The sequence below is a fragment of the Lissotriton helveticus genome, chromosome 8 (assembly GCF_964261635.1).
Source record: "Lissotriton helveticus chromosome 8, aLisHel1.1, whole genome shotgun sequence".
Taxonomy (NCBI): domain Eukaryota; kingdom Metazoa; phylum Chordata; class Amphibia; order Caudata; family Salamandridae; genus Lissotriton; species Lissotriton helveticus.
The window spans coordinates 1,689,536,313-1,689,552,664 of NC_136069.1; the positions used below are offsets into that span (position 1 = coordinate 1,689,536,313).

Consider the following 16,352-nt stretch of genomic DNA (forward strand, 5'->3'; position numbering starts at 1 on the left):
ACAAAGGTATCAGGCATCAGAGTGCTTTATATGAGTATCAGTCGCGTTACACAAGGACACATTCATTTTTGTTAGGCACGGGGAGATTAAGTGATTTGACCAGTATCACATGATGTTGAGCGTCATTGTCGAGACTTGAACCTGGTTCCCCAGCTTTGAGATTGACCGCCCTAGCCATTAGGCTAAATCCTCCCCCCATTTAATGCCTTCCAGAAATTGAGGAAGCTGGTTTTGTGAAAGAGGCTTTACCAGACATTTGGACAAATGATGTCCTTCTGTGGCCACTACCCAAGCACATTAAAGTCTAGGCGCATATTTGAAAAGCAGCTGAATCTTAAATGATAGTAGAATAATTATTACATTTCTGAAGATGTTACATAGATTGGGAGATACATAGGGTGCTGCGAATCAGGGGCCTAGGACTAGATGTAAGGCTCTGCATAGAAAAGAAGAGGCTGGAAAATCAGGATGAAAACTCAGGTAGTGAAATTTAAAGTGTGGATGGTGTTGATGGAGCAAGGATGTGCACGTAACGCGACTTGCTTGCACTCAGTCCTCTCGACACAATATTAATATACTAATCAACATGTTTGTTTTATTAATATCGCATTACACGACATCCGAGGGAAGATTGCATATGTGCTTTTACTAATGATAATCCGCTTGCAATAAAATGGCTGCTGCAATGCGGGATTTTTTACTGCACATGCATCTGTCATACTCACGTGACATGACGTATCTTTCGCTTGGGGGGAAACTTTCGCTTCTGCGCACTAGAATCAAAATGGCTGCTCTGTGTAACCGCATGCATGAAGCTTACTCAGCTGCTTTTGCTAAGCTGTTCGTTCTGCTTAACCTTAACGCAAATAGTTAAATATAAAATAATGGGAATAGAGTAGAGATAAGTGGTATACAGTGCATTCATTTATTCTGTGTTCTCAAACTGTTCTTTTTCTATTCTTACATGTAAATCATTTTGGTCCTGACGCCTATCGCTGAACTCCATATTGAAAGAAACTGCGTCTGCGCAGAAGAGACACAAACCCTGAAGCATTGGCATTGAAACCCGGCCAAGTCATGACTTGCTAGAAGATGTTCCTGGGAAAGTCAACTTCCGACCCCTGTGAAGGAAGCTAAACTAAAATATGGACTACATTGTAATTATTATTGATACATTCACTGCTGGGTGGAATAAAACATACGTGAGAAAATAAAATGATGGGCGGGAATGCAAACTTTAATATTCATATAAAATGTGTAATTTTGGTGTGGTGTGATGACCTCTCCTCATTCTTCGTCCAATCAAAATTGGGGATCCTTATACTTGCAACATTGAGGGGTGGTACACTGACCTGGAAAATAGTATAACAAGGGTAGGCTTAGTTAGTTAATTTGTCCGACTTGTTCGAATAGCTGATCTGTCTCTGACTCAATGCATTCAATAGGTGACCAAGAGCAGAGGGCTGCGGAGCACTCTATCAGACGATTCGATAACCCAATCGGGGTTCGGGTAGCTGAAGTGATGACTAAGCACTTTGATGGTGAAATCGATAACCCAATCGGGGCTCTGGCTGTTAGCTGCAGAGAGGGAGTAGCGCAGACGTTGCAACTGAACTGCGGGTGCTGGTCTTACACTTTGGTGGTCCTGTCCTGATCCAATTTGGCTTTACCTGTCCTGGTTCTGATCTGCACCTGCTAGCCTATTGGCAACTGCAACTTTCGGGGTTCCGTCCTTTTAAACTGACCCGTCGCCAGGGTTGGTCTTCACACCATTCTAGGTACACATACATTTGTGTGGGTTTGTCAATGTATTGTTCCCTTTCTCTTTACCCTTCCTACCGTTAAAGTATTGATTACATATGTTCCCTTCTCTTACCCTCCCCTTTTGTTAAAAGCTCGGAATCATTTGTTTAATTACATATTATGTTTTCTTTCTTACCCTCCCTATTGCTAAATGTCTGAAAACTGTTTAATATCTCTATTACATAGCTATATAGTGATTCTGATTTTCGTCATTGAGTCTTTTGGTGTTTAATTTTTGGATCATGACCATTTAAGAAAATTTAGATAAAGAGTTTAAAACTTTCCCGAATCTGTAGTTATTATATGAGTGCAAATGTTATTTTTCTCTATCTATCTTCAAATCTAACACCCTGATCCTATAGGTTTACAGGTACCAGCGCCAAGGATTGGTAAATCAATAGTATTGAATCTAGTAAGTGAAAATAACTGGTAGTAGAGCGAAGGTTACCTGATTAAGTGATGAGTTATTGATTATGGGCCCAGGTGAGTATGGTAAATTTATAGTCGGGTGACCTGCGTGCTCTATCAGTGTATATGCAACTGAGAGACTTGGGTGCAGTAAGAAGCAGAGGATCTTTGTGAATAGCTAGTCCAAGCTATAAGTTCAAATACTAATATGTATTTACTTAAAGATATCTGACAAGATAATTGTAGATATTACTGTATTCTATCATTTAGAGAATTGTTCATTTCCTAAATTAAATGAGTTTTGAAAACATCTCAAACTTGTGATCCCTCCTACTCTCTTGAGGAGGAATTAATGCCTGATCGTGTGAACTGGAATGAATGCCTGACCTTGTGAGCTTGAATTAATACCTGCTCCTGTGAGCTGAAATGACACCTTATTATTTATTGCCAATCATTTTCAACTTAAACCTGATGAATCTGTTAACGCTGCTCATCCAATCATTATTTAACAAGTCAACTTTGAATCAGAGAAGGTTCTGTGTCTGCAGGAGAAAAGAGGAATTTGCTCAATTGAATAGTTGAAGTGCACTGTGCATAGACACTATACTGGCCTTCCTGTGTGGGATAACCTCGCCCTACCTTTGGCACTGCCTGCCAGTGAATGCCAAGGTGCAGTTCTTACCAGCTGATATTTGGACATCTGCCACAATTCTCTCCGGCCTCAAAAAGGATGGGATGGCAGCTAGCTCTGCAATAGGTGCCATGATGCGGTCCCATGTGGACATCAGGGCACCAGGGTTCTTCACCAGGCAGGCGTTCTCCGCAGGGACAGTGAGAATGATGTTCTCAGTGGCAAACTCTGCCCAAGGGGCAGAGTAGTGGCGGACAGTGTCCAGCCAGGCAGACTCAGTGGTTTCTCCTGAGGCGGAAAGAAAGATTATGTGACTTGTAAACCTAGATTGAACATAAACACCAGGCATTTTATATAAGTTGATCTCACACAAGTACTCCTGAGTGGCAGGATTTGCTTCTGGGAAGAATTTTCAACCAGAACAGAGCAATCACATGGCCAAATAAGTAATGATCTTATGTAAAGAAAAAAAACACTAGGACGAACTTCAAATTCTTAACTTCATTCATTTACATGCAAAACATCTCTTTCCATTTATACCTGAAAACTTAGAAAGTAATCATGTACCACTGATTAATTATTCAATAATGGGGTGAGAAGAAAAGCTTTGTATTTTATTCAATGACGCTTTAATTCTAATAGCATAGTCTACCCACCATGTTTATAGAAGGGTGCATGCACTGCCCCTTGTATGGTGACTTGCACAAATCCAAGCTGGCATCCAGAAGGCACCAGGATATAGATGAGACCGCCCCACAGGTTAGAGATGGTCATCTTCTCACTCTTAACCTGGTAAAGCTTGATGACCACTGGTGGGCGACAGAACTCCTCCGCATCACTTAGGTTATCCGAATGGCATCCAATCTGTACCTAGAGGAGGTGGAGTCAGGATGCGGGAATGGTTACCATTTATACCAAATTAACACAAGTGAGAAACAGCAGACCACATAGATTATTGTTGCATGGATGGACTCTTCAAAGAAGTGCTGTCATTGCTCAGCAATATCATGTGGATATAATTTCATCAATCAACATGATTAGGGGTCCAGCATACCACACACACACTAATGTAATCAATGAATAGTATCTTGGGAGATAAAGATTCCCTTGTATATGAACTGACCTGATTGGGGGTACAGCAGACCAAACACATATTCTAGAAATGTGGAAGCACTTCTTTGGTGTGGAGGTTACATTATTGTGTAGAAATGGGATCACCTTCAAGCTCCATACCCACGCACACAAAGTACTCCACAACATCGGACCGGCATACCTCAACAGGCGACTCACCTTCTATATCCCGACCGCCAGCTCTGCTCCGCCGACCTCGCCCTCCCCACTGTCCCCTGCATCCGAAGAATAACCTACGGCAGACCCAGGACCCACCCAGGACCTACTCACCTTCAGGAGGCTACTCAAGACTTGGCTATTCGAGCAGTAGCAGCTCCCCCTCCCCCCAGCGCCTTGAGATCCTCACGGTTGAGTAGTGCACTTTACAAATGTTCTGATTGATTGATTGATTGATGTACTTCCCCAGTACATGGATTAATATGAGTGGAGGTACAGCAGACCACATGCATGCTATAATAGCTTGGAAGCACACTTTTAGCCAGGAGGTTGAGTTATTGTATGGGAATGGGTTGTGCCTCCCTTGTGTATGAACTCAGATGAGTGGGAGTATACATACTTTATAAGTGGTAAAGACCTCTTTGGCAAATAGGTTGAGTTATTGTATGGGAATGGGCATGCTTCCTGTGTATGAATTGACATGAGTAGGGGTACAGTAGACCACCATGTACTCTAGACATCTTTGGTGACACATTTCCATTATAGTACGGGAATGGAGTGAGCTTTGCCTGTGCATGACATGAGTGGGGTACAGCAGACCAGACACACATTAGAGTAACATGGAAGCAAATCATTGATGAGGAGGTTTTGCTATTAAATGGCAATTGGGGATTCCTTCCATGTGCATAAACTGACATAAATGGTGATACAGAAAACCACACATACTACAGTAGCATAGAGGCACATCTTTGGAGAGGAGGTTCAGTCATTGCGTGGCAATAGATTGTGCATCTATTGTGTATGAACTGATTGATTGTGAGTACAGAAGACAACACACAATAGAAGTACGGAAGTGTATGTGTGGCAAGGAGGTTTCAATATTTTGTAGAAATGAGCTGTTGCTTCCTGTGTGTATGAATTTACATAAATGGGGGTACTGCTGACCACACACTTATTGTAAAAGCTTGGCATCACCTCTTAGGAAGGAATTTCAGTTAGTTATTGGAATGGGGTATGGCTTTTTGAATATGAATGGACTACAGTGGGATAAACCAAGTAGGGCACACATTATGGAAGCTCGGCTGATCTTCATGCAGAAATTTGAATCTTGGGCTCTGTTCTTAATTAATTTCTTTATTTATTTTAGAGGTTTTATATAGCGCTGGCTGGACTCAGAGGTATCAGAGCACTTTACATGGGAAGAGGGCCGTCACTGTATAAAACAGTCAATAGCATATAGAACCAACATGTCAACAAATTAGGAACAGCTTGAGTTTACATAAATCAAATGGATCACTGACATAATATCGGGACAAAATATAGACTACTAAAAATATCGATACCGGAAGGAGCCACGCTCGCAACCAAGATGGCCGCATAAGCTCCCGGCTCCGCCGACCTCTGCCAGCCACTCGTCAATCCTGACAAATATCCTGAATTTGCACCGGGCTCCCACGTGGCTGAAGACTTCCTGAGTCTGGAGATGCAATCCCGAGATTTCCATCTTTTCGGATAATAAAGATATGCCGTGTGTCATTCTCGGCCTAACCCAGTGCGGAAAGCCGGGGCTTCAATTTCGAATCCATCCGGGTTGGAAGTGAACAACATCGGCCGCGAGACTTGGGCCGTGTCCGGTCCCCTGAAGGGGAGTATATCCTGCCTGTTTTGAATGGCGATTTGATGATTGGTTGAATCCGAAGTATAACGGCGTGTTGCACCGGTTGCCGTGGTCGGGGGTCCGCTGCCCGGAGGCTTTGCTGCCCGCCCTGGGTCGACGGGCTCGGGCCCTCGCAGGAGGCAACGGTGTTGATATTGCGACATTGAGAGCGCCCACTGTCTCCCACGGCACCACCTATGCCTATTACCTCGGAGTAGTCGACCTCCGGGGTTCAATACCTGCTCGGTTGTTTTGCCAGTGGGGAGGGAGCGGGTGGAGACTGAGCCGTCGTTGCTGACCGTAATGGCCACCATTGGGGTGTTCCACTCGAGGGTAACCGCCATCATCCAGAAACTGATCGATAAAGCTGACTCTATCAGTCTTATACCGGACACCGGCCCTTCAATTTGTCTCCAACAAGTTTTGTTACCTGCGGAACAGACCATGCCCGTGATTGAGGACCCCGTGCCGCAGCCAGATCTGGCGTTTTTAGCCTATTCCCACGCAACGGATAGTGAGCCCGGGACTACCACACGCTCATTACGATTAATGCCGACACCGCCCGAGATGGACAGAGAAGTTCCTGTACGCTTTACCAAGTTTGTCAGAGACCATGGGAGTGATTCACTCTCCTTTCCCTCCTTATTGTTGCAACCCCTCTCCTTGGACCTTTCTTTTGCGGACAATTGCCATTTGACTTGTGGTCTTCCAGCGCAGATGTCTTGGCTTCTTTCCGGCCAAATTGACTATGACTTTGTTAAACATTTCACCTTTACTATTGATATGGCGGTCCGAGCGGAGAGGGTTCGTACGAAAAGTCGACGTGGCCAAGGTTGATTTGATTGCCTGGGTGTTACGAAAGGGTTTCATTCGACGCGGGATTTGTAGTTTGTACTAATGTGGGAGTCTGGCGATCCTTTTAAACTCCCCCGATGTTGGTAACTGTTGCTTAATATTGTCCTGTTTATGATCGGGGGTGGTTTGCTTCTGGCCGGGGGTACGGGAGACCAGGGGCCTGTTTGTCTTCTCCTCCTCCACTTTCCTTCTCCGTTCTTTTAGGGCACGTTTCTGGGGCGACAGGCACGCTGCTAGTGGGGTAAGGCTGTAGCCATTGCAGGGGTGCAGGGTGGGGGATTTGGGGGGGGTTTGTTATTTTGTCTTTGTTTAGTTCTATGGCCTCTTTTTCTTTTCTTTTCCCTCTTTGCGGGAGGTGTTTCGTATATCCTGAATCGTGTTCTCTCACTCATCTTGGTGTCTACTCTGGTCCTAACTATCCTGAGTCGCGGGTGGAAGGGTACTGCAGACTGTAGTTTATCGAATTGATTGACCGTATTGACTCTCCTGTTCATATAACGCATTCTGTTGGTATATTTTACTTCCATGTACTGCTTTCTCTGCATTTCCTCACACGCCTACCGAATATTGTAATGTAATTGAGTATGACACCAGACTTGTGTAACGTTTACTCCTGCTTTTCTTCAATAAAAATATATATAAAAAAAATATATATATATCGATGCCAAAATATCGACAGTCAAAATATCGACTTCCTATCTACAAACAGGTAAGTACAAAAATATCGACTCCAAAATATCGTTTAAAAATATATATAAATGTAAAATAAAAACATTATTAAAAATAAATAACTAAAATATACTCAATAATATTTAAATAACATTCCAATTATTAAATAATTAATCTAAGTTATAAAAAAGAATTCAATTTTATTTGTTAAAACATATATATATATATATATATATATATATATATATATATATATATATATATATATATATTAACATAATATTATTAAAAAATATGCAATATTATTACGATAGGATAGCGGGAGTGTAAAAATTACTATTCCCACTCCAGAGAGTGCAACAGTAGGGAAATCGTTGGATAGCGTAGGTGTAAAAATTACTATTTCCACTCCAGTGAGTGTAACAGTAGGGAAAGCGTTGGATAGCGTAGGGGTAATAATTACTATTCCCACTCCAGAGAGTGCAACAGTAGGGAAAGCGTTGGATAGCGTATGGGTAAAAATTACTATTCCCACTCCAGTGAGTGCAACAGTAGGAAAGCGTTGGATAGCGTAGGGGTAAAAATTACTATTCCCACTCCAGTGAGTGCAACAGTAGGGAAAGCGTTGGATAGCGTAGGGGTAAACATTACTATTCCCACTCCAGAGAGTGCAACAGTAGGGAAAGCATTGGATAGCATAGGGGTAAAAATTACTATTCCCACTCCAGTGAGTGCAAAAGTAGGGAAGGCGTTGGATAGCGTAGGGGTAAAAATTACTATTCCCACTCCAGAGAGTGCAACAGTAGGGAAAGCGCTGGATAGCGTAGGGGTAAATATTACTATTGCCACTCCAGAGAGTGCAACAGTAGGGAAAGCGTTGGATAGCGTAGGGTTAAAAATTACTATTCCCACTCCAGTGAGTGCAACAGTAGGGAAAGCGTTGGATAGCGTAGGGGTAAACATTACTATTCCCACTCCAGAGAGTGCAACAGTAGGGAAAGCGTTGGATAGCGTAGGGGTAAAAATTACTATTCCCACTCCAGTGAGTGAACAGTAGGGAAAGTAAATACTTCATATATTATTAAAAAATATATCTATATTAAATCTAAAAAAATTAATTAAAAGCAATTACCAATTTAATATAATATAATAATTAATCAATTAAAAATTCTGATTAAAATTAATTATTACAATTAGTTACCTATTAATAAAAATTCATTACAAATTAACAAATAATGAATTAGCAATTTAAAATTAATTAACAATTAATTCAAAATAAATACCAACACATAAATTAAATTATTTAATTAATTATAATTAAATTACTTCCCACCCTATTCCCCTATAGACCCACAACCCGCTACAGAAAATAAATTAGTAAAATTAACATAATTATCAATTAATCAATTAAATAAAATTAATTGACAATTAAAATGTAATTAATTACCAAATAAAAATGAATTAACAATTAATTCTTAATAAATACCAATAAATAAATTTACATATTTAATTAATTTTAATTAAATTACTTCCCACCCTATTCCCCTATAAAACTACAACCCGCTACAGAAAATAAATTAGTAAAATTAACATAATTATCTATTAATCAATTAAATAAAATAAATTGCCAATTAAAATGTAATTAATTACCAAATAAAAATTAATTAACAATTAATTCAAAATCAATACCAATAAATAAATTTACATATGTAATAATTATAATTAAATTACTTCCCACCCTATTCCCTCATAAACCCACAACCCGCTACAGAATTAAATTATGCAAAAATTAAATAACATAAAATTCATTAATTAAAATAAATTATAACATAAATACACATTTTTCACACATATAATAACATAGAAAACACTATAAAAATTCGATATTATTAAAAATTCGATAATTTTAATAACCTATATTATATACTTCGATATTTTGACTATCTATATTTTTTTAATTCAAAATTACATTACTTACCTTAAAAACAATATTTTTGATGACTATATTCTGTCCATTCGATATTTTTTCCATCCTATATTTTGAAGTCGATATTTTGTCCATTCGATATTTTGTAGTCGATATTTTGTCTGTTTACCAAATCAAATACACAGGTGAGGAGGGAGGGTGCTATATACATAAGTAAAACAAGGATGTGGGAGATCAGATTTCGTAAGATATTATGGGAAGGGGAAAGGCATGAAGGGCAGCAAAGGGTAAGCAGTTAGAAGTGAGACAGGGAGGAAGCAAAGGGGGGGAAATTTGGTAGGAGGGGTAATAGTGGGCGAGGATGAGAGAAGTGGGTAAGGGGGGGAAGTTGAGCCAGTAGAGTCTAATGGGTGAGGAGGGGGGGTAGGAGAGACGGTGGGACCAGAGAAGTGTAAGGGGCGAGTTCAGGGTGCTACTATTGAGGAGGTACATTTGAGGTCTTTTTTGAAGCTGGGGTAGGAAGGGTTACATCACAGGTCTGTTGGGAGGGCATTCCGGATGTTAGGGGCATTGCCGGAAAAGGAGCGGGACAGAGTAGATTTATTTTTTAGCAGGGGTGGGACTAGGAGGATACTGCTGATGCTTTTCATGGGTCTGTGCTGCCTGCTATGCAGATTTTATTGGCCAGGTATTGCGAAGTATTTTGATGGAGGACTTTGTGTGTAATGCAAGCAGTTTTGTAAGCGGACCTGCCTTCAATGGGGAGCCATTTAAGGGTTTTGAGGGCAGGGGAGATGTGGTCGATGCGCTTTCAGTCGCTGATGAGCCTAGCTGCAAGTTTCAGCACAGCTTTGATTGGAGCAAGGTGGACCTTGGAGATTCCGGTGAGGATGGCGTTTCAGTAATCAATACGCGAAAGGACAAGAGATTGGACAACAAATTTAAAGTCATCAATAGGGATAAAGGGCTTCATTTTCTTTAGATGATGGAGCGTGAAGGCCCCCCTTTAGCCTGATGTGAACATTGAGAGTTAGGCTATCACCAATGGAGATACCAAGGAATTTTACAGGGTTGATAAGGCTAGGGAGCAGTTGAGGGTATTGAGGTCGGAGATCCAGGTTTGAATGGGGAAATGGATGTTTTTAGAGGAGAAGAGAATGATTTCAGTTTTTTGGGGTCAAGTTTGAGATGATTTAATTGGAACCAGGATTGAATCTTAGTGAGGGGGTTGTTAAGGTGTAAGATGTCAGCATGGGTTGAGAGTGAGATGTTCCATGAAGAGGTTGAAGAGAAAGGGAAAGAGAATGGAACCTTGGGAGACTCCTAGGGAGATCACAGTAGGGTTAGATAAGCAGTAGTGAAGTTTGATTCGCTGTGATCGGTGTTGGAGGTATGAGACAAACCATTTATGTGTCGTGCATTTGAAGCCGAATCGATCTCTGAGAACATTAAGTAGGGCAGAGTGGTTGGCTGTATCGAACACAGCAGAGAGATCTAGGAGGATCAGTAGGCAGGTTTTGCCATTGTCGAGGGAGTGGTCGATGTCATCAACAAAAGGGAAAGCTGTCTCATGTTGATCAGTACAAGTTTTACAGCGTTCTTATATTCGAGGTGCACCACAAACTATTAATCGGTTGTTGACACCCTCTGTAGGAGAAAGCACACATATTTTATAAGGAATATGTGCTCAACAACATGTTAGTAGGTACATGGATGTGTAGCAGACCTTATATACAGCATCTACAACTCTATTATGGGGTGGTGTATATTTTGGACCTTTCCTGCTTTGCTTCATGATTATTTGCACTTACTTTTCGATCGCAGGATTTTTATTGAGGGCACTGATTGCTGGTGCTCTGGAAGACTTTGAAGAACAGTCTTGAAAATAACAGGTGAGATAATTTTTCCTGTGTATGAACTGCAACTGATGAAGCATTTCACTAATGTGTCGCATGCTAGGCAGAGAGTCAACCACTCTGGTTTAACGAATTGTAGATGGACTTTCTTTGTTTAGATGTTAACAGTGAGTGGTGTTACAAAGGATACCAGTGTCTAATTAGTGTTCTTTATATACACAGCTGTGGATCTCACACCACCAGAAGTACAAGAAATCTCTGGTGCTTGATGAACACCTACTGAGCGTTTTGCCAATCGGTGGGTGTCAGGTTTTTGAGCTAGTTGTTTCTTTCGAGGTCCTCAGGTGAACTTCGGGTGATCATCCTATAAACACTGGGTGACTCCATCTCTAGTTTCAATCTTCAATAATAAGACTTTTCAGCTCTTTCTTTCGGTTCTTGGATCTTTTTACTTTCATTCAAAGATACTGATATGAGCCATGCTTGATAGATTATGTAAAACTGTTATAAGAACATGGATAATGATGAAGCCTGTGGATACCAGCAGGTATCATACAAAGGAGAGATTTTTGTCCAAACTTGGATTCTTGCAGTTTCTGGTTTATTATGTTTATGATTAGAAATGTTTTATAAGTACTACAAGACATATGTCTGTGGATATTTAAAAATGTGGGGTAGCCTGTTGGAAATCAGCAGAGACAACTGATTGAACTGTTTTTATATACGTTTTTTATAATCTTGTGTTACAGCCTTGATAAAGTCACAGTGGAGACGAAACACGTGCTGGCATAAGTGGCAACCATTTATGATGGATGTAACAGCAACAAGGAAATAAAAGGAGTCAATTTGAAGAAACTGCGTATAGTGGTCTCAGTTTATCTCGCATGAACTTGGAATTTGGAACGAGCTTCACTAAGTGGCCAAATTGTTTAAGGAATAGATCTCTATTTTTTGGTCAGATACAAATCTCTCAAACTGAAAATTGCTTGTGAGATATAGGAACACTGGAGGGTGTGCATGAGTTGCTCTTTTCTTTTCATTAAGCATGGCTATTTCGGTGCTGTAACCTTTCCTGAAATCTGATTGTAGAGGGTGTAGTATGTTGAAATTTACAATGTGTTTATATAATTGGAGCAGGACAAATTTGTGAGGGCTTTGGAGAGAAGGGGAGGTTAGAGATGGGGCAGAGAATGTTAAGGTCATTGGGGTGGGCCATGGGGTTTTTGAGAATGGGAGTGATTTGTCCCAGTTGAAGGGAGGTAGGGACGCAACCAGTGGGAAGGGAGGTGTTGATGATAGAGGTCCAGGATGGGGTAATGATGTGTTTTAGGTCCTGGACAAGGTTGGAAGGGAGGGGGGGTCTTTGGTGTGGGAGGACGGTTTAAGTTTGGCAATGATGTTAAAAACTGCATGCTCCATTACAGGCTGGAAATTGTGCCAGGAAGCATTGTATTTTAGTGGCGGGATAGGTAGATTGATTTTAGGAGGTGTGGTTATGGGTAAGTGCAGGGAGAGGTTAAGCGGAGGTGATGTAGAGAGAGTGTGTGCAGAAAGGTAAGGGAGAGGAAAAGTAGTATGTAGGTTCTAAGTGGGATCAGGGGGTATGGTGGTTGCGGAGTGAGTTTTTGAGGAGTAGTCAGGAGTGAGATGGGGGTGGTTGGGAGAGTAGTTGAAAGGAAGGATTGATCTATCTTCGTGATTTTTTCAGAGAAGAAGTGGGCGATTTATTCACATCTGGTCGTCGAGGCCATTGGAACTGGAGGTGCGGAGGAAGTTTGATTACGAAGAACGTTGAACAGTTCTCTGGGTCTGTTCTTGGCCCGGTCAAGTTGAGTTCTGAAAAAGGATGCCTTTTCATTAAAAATTTGTTTTTTGTATGTCGATCTAGCTAATGTGAGGAGAGCCAGATGTGAGGGAGAGGGATGCTGTCTCCATGTTCTTTCAGTCAGTGTACATCAATTGGTGTTTAGCTCTGAGTTAAACCATGATTTGGAAGGGATATTTCTTTGATGTTTTAGTTTCAGCTGGGTCAATTGGTCTAAGGTATCGGTTACTGCTTTATTAAAGTGTTCAGTAAGCTCATTTGCGTTTTGTGAGGGAGGGATGAGGAGAAGTTGAGCATGCAGTTTGGACTCGTGTACATCAGGGGGAATGAGATTTAGATTTCTGGTCCATTTCTTAGGTTTAATGATTTTAGTGGCGGGGTGGTATTGAGGTAAGTATGGTGAATAGTATGAGGTGGTGGTCAGACCCCTCGATGGGGACAATATTGGATAAGAAGACCAGATCTTTATTGGTAATGATAGCGTCCAGGGTGGCTCTTTTGGTGTGGGTAGGGGGATTGACATAGTTTTTTGAGGTCATTGATCTCAAGAAGATTGGAGAACAGGGTGATTGTCGGATCATTGGTATCGTTCCAATGGAGGTTAAGGTCACCAAGGAAGAGATTTAGAGTTGGATATTGAGGCTTGCGTCGGAATGTTGGATAATTCATCCACGAAGGGATGAGGATCTCCAGGAGGGTGGTAGATAATATGTAGGTGAATAGGGCGTGAACCTTGTTTAAGTTCTGCTTGAAGGTATTCAATGGTGGAGTGTTCGAATTTCTTAACAAGGAAGAGATGAATTTCTTCTTTCAAGATGATGGCTAAAGCACCACCTATTCTGTCATGTCGGTCTTTCCTAAGGAAAGAATATCGTGGAGGGGAGAGTAGGTCAAGTTTGCTAGTAGAATGGTCATTAAGCTAGGTTTCCGTGAGGAACGCAATGTCAATGGATTCGGTAAGGATAGTTTCGGAAATTTCGATGGCATGCCGGAGAGCGGATCGACAATTCACAAGCATGCATTTTGGGTTAGGGTTGCATTTGGGGGGTGGGCAAGAGTGGATGGTGGTGAGTTGAGGAGGGGGTCTGGGTGAGACCTGAGAGAGGGAGATTCTGTTTGTCCCCTGTATAACGGGAATGTTCGAGTAGTGTGGTGGAGGATTATTGATTGATGAGCTGGAAAGGTTGGAGTTGCATAGGTCAGTAAGGTCGGATGGGGAGAGATGGCAGGAGGTGCGGAGAGGTCTATGCATATTGCTACGGAGAGGAGTAGTTCTCCACGGTTCTTTTTACCTGGGTAAGGGGAGTTAACCCGAAAAAGGAGGGTTCTAGAGCTGTGAGCATTAAAATCTATTCTGAGATGAGTGAGATCTCTCGTCAATGTGGAGAAATCTCGTTCTATGTTGGGTAGAGACTGGGTTATTAGAGTGAGGGGGATATGGTTGGAGGGGTGGAGAAGGATAGGGGGCATTCAGTATTAGCTGTAGAAGGAGGTCCACCATTTGTAGGGAGTGAGAGGTCAGTGGGGGGTAGGAGGAGTGCAATGGTCCTAGGGCATGAGGGGATATGTGAAGGGGGCAGGGGATTCAAGACCTCAGCGAAAGAGGTTTGAGGCAAAGGAAGGGTGAAGTGATTGCAGAGAACATCAGGGTTAGGGAGCGATGTGTATTTCTGATAGTAAGAAGGTGGCTTCGGAGAAGGAGATGATGGGGTCAGAGGTGGTATGATAGGGGATTCAGGGTAGAGATGAAGTGGTTCAGTTTGGGGGGAAGGTAGAAAGGGAAGGGGTTAGAAATATAGGTATTAGGGGTAGAAATGGAGAGGACGGTAGAGTGCGTGTGGGGTTGGGAGCGGGAGTGTGTAGGTGGAGATCAGGAAGAGAGAAGGGGGAGCGTATATATGGAGTTCAGCCATTGAGGGGTGGCATTAGCTGTAGAGGTGTCAGGGCAGGGAAGGAGAGAGGTTATTGATTGGGGGATGGTGTTATCTGAAGGGAAGGTATGGGGGGACAGGGGTAGGATATAATGGAGAGAACAGAAGGGCGTTGTGTGGTTGGGAAGAGAGAAGGCTAGGAGTGGATTTGTAAAGTTGGAGGCTCAAGGTGTTGAAGTGGTGTTCGAAGGTGGTGAGGTGGGATTCTGCAGCTTGAAGGAGGATGTTGCCCATTTTGAAAATTGAGATGTCGATTTCACCAGGAAAAGCTGTGGAGGGCGTGGTAGATAATTTAAAGCCATAGGGGATTTTGATTGAACTGGTGACTTAGAGATATTGGGAGATTACTGCAATATGCTCACAGAAGTGTTTTGGGTTGGTCACCAAACTCCTTATTGTTCATCATTTATCTTGGCCAAATTAATGACAGAATATATTCTTGATAGACATAATGGAACAGCTAAAACTTTAAGGACATTTATTTCTATTATAATTAGTGTCTTACCTGCAGGTCTGCTTCAATGGCAGCTGGTGGGAATACAATGGTTGCATTCTGCAGAGGGTAGAGGTAAAGTCCTGTGCTTCTCCAAGCTGTGGATCCTGCAAGAATTGAGACATGGTTAAAGAACGATTGCGATAAAAAGTATAATACCACACACGGATTGAAGATTGTATATTCAGCATTTGTTCATCAAAATGAACTGTTGTTCACGCCCAGATCCAGTAAGAAAGAGTGGGCAACATTTGTGTGTGGATTACTGATGGAGATGTGAGCACCATGTGCAAAATGGATTGTTACAGGCTGTATTATATGCTCTTTGCGGTCAATTACACAACCATGGTTTGTCATTTGGTAGGATCTAAGAGCCAGGAGCAGGAGGAGTGAAATTTGGGTAATGCGTGGGAAATGTAGGAAGAGTAATACATAACATTTTACAAAATATCTGTTATATATTGTTGACTCTGGCACAATGGTGGTAATTGCTGGGATACTGTGGGCATCTTTGAGGGTAGCCCTGGCATAATGGTGGTTAGTTTGGCATTTGTAATGTAATGTAATGTAAGTATGCTTTTATAGAGCGCAGCTATCACTCCAAGGAGCATCTTGGTGCTGTAGCACGTAACCTAGGATGGAAATAGGCCGAAAAAACTACTCACACATCAGTCTCATCTTCGCATGTATCCTTATGTTTATACCAGAGTCATACATGCTGTATCCGGGAGGTTGAAGATCCAAGTCTTCAGGGCCTTTCTAAATTGGTTCTCAAAGGGATTTGTCGCAATTTGGGTGGAAGCTTATTCCAAGCCCCTGGCACCCAGTACTCCGAGAGATTTTCCTCCCTTCGTGGATAACCTGAACTTGGGAATCAGCAGCAGGTTCATGTTAGAGGACCTGAGGGGAACGAGACGGTACATAACGCCTGAACCGGGTTAGGAAATACTTGGGTCCTTGCTGGTGGTATGCTCTGAAAGTGATGACCAAGATTTTGAACAGTACACGTT

The 16,352-nt window shown here is 41.9% G+C and overlaps 1 protein-coding gene across 1 annotated transcript in view; it reads right to left on the reverse strand.

Annotated features, from left to right (window-relative positions):
• The window catches only part of LOC144772139 (TRPM8 channel-associated factor homolog), a 225,455-nt gene that overhangs the window by 56,547 nt on the left and 152,556 nt on the right, over nucleotides 1-16,352 (reverse strand). Inside the window, exons 4-6 of the mRNA XM_078656294.1 lie at nucleotides 15,355-15,449; nucleotides 3,499-3,712; nucleotides 2,894-3,130 (exon numbers count right to left, since the gene is read on the reverse strand). Of these exons, the coding sequence (XP_078512420.1) occupies nucleotides 2,894-3,130; nucleotides 3,499-3,712; nucleotides 15,355-15,449 (546 nt within the window). The remainder of the gene's footprint in view (nucleotides 1-2,893; nucleotides 3,131-3,498; nucleotides 3,713-15,354; nucleotides 15,450-16,352) is intronic.